Here is a 2257-nt window from a genome sequence, read left to right as displayed (position 1 = left end):
TCTACATTTGCTACAGATGTCTCTTTGCCTTCATCGTCTAAAAACATTAACGTGACAAAACACACTTTCACTCGATCTGCCTTTTATTGAGGCTGAGTCGTGAAGACCCAGAACAAGCAGCGTGGCCGGGGCCAGCTCCCACCCACTCACTCAGGGGCGGCGGGAGCCAGAGGGCGAGGTCCCGGCTGGCTCTTCAGCGCACAGGTCCGCGCCGCCGGGTCACTAGAGGAAAGAGCAGGAATCAGAGCGAGCGGAGGGACAGCGCGCCCGCGCGGGGGAGCAGAGGGGAGTCAGCCCTCGGGACTGGGCAGAGCGCCGCCCCCTGCTGGGCTCAGGTCGCCTGGTCAAGGACATCAGTGGGACCCTCTGGTTCGCTGGGCCGCAGTTTAACCCTTTCTGCGTGCTGATGGCACCAGGCAGGTGGTGAGCGCTAGGGGCCGAGACCCCGTAGAGTCAGGCGGACGCAATGGGCTGCCCCACCAAAACCGGTGCCGACACACCCGCATCCCACACGCCTGCGCACTGCCTCGCTGCGCAGCCCGCCTCGGGTCCCTGTGCCTCATCTCCTTCTCCATCCGCCCTCACCTCTGTGTGCCGCCGCCGCCGCCCCCCCACCCCGCCCCAAATGAGGTTCAGCCAGTGGAGGGCTCCACAGGGACATGGGAGGCGGAAGGAGACGCAGCTCCTGGGGAGGATCCGCTCTCAGGCCTCCAGCCCTGGGGTGGTGGCAGCCCCCTATCACCTGTCCCCAGGTGCTGCTTGGCCCCAGGGGGCTCCTGCCCCTGCCCCTCACCACATGCATCAGCATCGTGTCCGCTGGGTCCCTGACGGACCTGGAACCTCACGGAGCCCTTCTGGCGCCTCGTCCACCCTGCCCAAGCTGCGGGGCCCGCCCAGCACTCACCAGTGGCAGGCACTGGGCCAGGAATCCGGTGCGGGGCCTGCAGCGCGCGGGCGCAGTCTCGATCAGACTGAGGCAGCACTGGCTGTGGCACTCGCTGTGCTCCGAGCAGTAGTCCTGGTTGGGCTGGGGGGACGCGGGACACAGGTGCCCCAGGTGTTGCGGGACCCTGGAGCCCCGCGGGTGTCACCCACGGCCAGCCTCCCCACACCCCCGCGCGCTCACCTTGCGCCAGGACAGGCACTGAAAGAAGATGGTGCGGGGCGTGCAGAAGCGGAGCGGGCTGCGGCTGTTGGTGACGCAGCAGCTGCTGCGGCACTCCTTGTGGTCGGAGCACTGGTAGCCCGTGGGCTGCGGGAAGGCCCAGCCTCCGTGCGCCTGGGGGCCTCCCGCGGGCCGGCGCCCCTTTCCCCGCCTCCCCCCAGAGGGCGAAGACGCACCTTCTGCCAGGACAAGCACTTCCGGAAGACGGTGAGGGACGCGCAGTACTTCTGCGGGCTCAGGGTGCTGGTGGTGCAGCAGTTGCTCTGGCATTGCTTGTGCTCCTCACAGGGCTCCCCGATGCCCTGCGAAGCCAGGGCCGTGCGCCTGATCCCGGGGCAGCTGCAGAACCCGAGGGCCCCCTCCCGCTGCCCGCTTCCCCGGGTCCCACCAGCCTTCCAAGGCCGCGCCCCTGGCGACTCACTCACAGACCACGGAGGGTGGACGGCCAGGGGGCCAGTGGACAGTGGGGGAAGGGAGCTAACAGTTGGCTGTGTCAGTCTTGAGCCACACGGACAGAGGGTAAACTGAGGCACGGAGGTGGGGGAGGCTAGTGAAGAGCCCAGCAGCAGGACGGGGCGGGGGGGTGGGGCATGTGCTACAACGGAGGCTTCCAGCAGCCAGGCCACACGCCCCTCACGCGCTCACTACCTTCTGGCAGGTGAGACGCCAAGGCTCAGAGAGGGGGAGCCGCCTGCTCTGGGCGCAGGGCCAGCGAGGAGCTGCCCTCGGCCCCCAGGCCTCCCACGCAGAAGCCACAGTCGTCCGCGTGGCCTCCCGCTGCCGTTCTCAAACCGTGGTCCCGGAAACTCCTTCACCAATTCGAAAAATCACTGGGGCCCCAAGGAACTGCGGTGGGTGTGGGCTCCCCCTGTCGGTGCTCGGAGGCCAGGCCAGGAGCCAGCCTCGGGGCGGGACGCAGGAGGACAGAGGGGGGCTGGGCCTGCCGAGGGGCGGGGCGTCAAGGGAGCACGCGGGAGCCGGGCGGCAGGAAGGAGGCCCGGCCGGGCAGCCCGGGAGCCCCAGAGAGCGGGCCCAGGGTCGGGGGGCTCGCCCGGTGCAGGGACTCACTCGGGGGTGGGGCTCACCTTGTGC

The 2257-nt window shown here is 68.9% G+C and overlaps 1 protein-coding gene across 1 annotated transcript; it reads right to left on the bottom strand.

Moving 5' to 3' along the window:
* Positions 1-331: 331 nt before the first annotated feature.
* LOC114489711 lies at positions 332-1577 on the bottom strand. The gene is made up of 4 exons (XM_036013648.1): positions 1342-1577; positions 1127-1252; positions 834-1027; positions 332-430 (listed from the first exon to the last, which is right to left on the bottom strand). Exons 1-4 carry the CDS (start codon positions 1433-1435, stop codon positions 332-334), a joined length of 513 nt encoding a protein of 170 aa, XP_035869541.1. The 5' UTR covers positions 1436-1577.
* Positions 1578-2257: the final 680 nt, after the last annotated feature.

Source organism: Phyllostomus discolor, chromosome 13, assembly GCF_004126475.2.
Source record: "Phyllostomus discolor isolate MPI-MPIP mPhyDis1 chromosome 13, mPhyDis1.pri.v3, whole genome shotgun sequence".
Lineage (NCBI taxonomy): Eukaryota > Metazoa > Chordata > Mammalia > Chiroptera > Phyllostomidae > Phyllostomus > Phyllostomus discolor.
The sequence above is the reverse complement of the archived record's forward strand: the minus strand, read 5'-3'. Positions and strand labels throughout refer to the sequence as shown.

Coding starts and splice junctions, on each gene's coding strand:
- LOC114489711 (XM_036013648.1), bottom strand. CDS start 1,435: ATGCCAGAGCAACTGCTGCACCACCAGCACCCTGAGCCCGCAGAAGTA. Junction 1,253..1,341: donor AGTGCTTGTCCTGGCAGAAG/GTGCGTCTTCGC, acceptor GCCTTCCCGCAG/CCCACGGGCTACCAGTGCTC. Junction 431..833: donor AGGGCTCCGTGAGGTTCCAG/GTCCGTCAGGGA, acceptor CTCGGCCCCTAG/CGCTCACCACCTGCCTGGTG.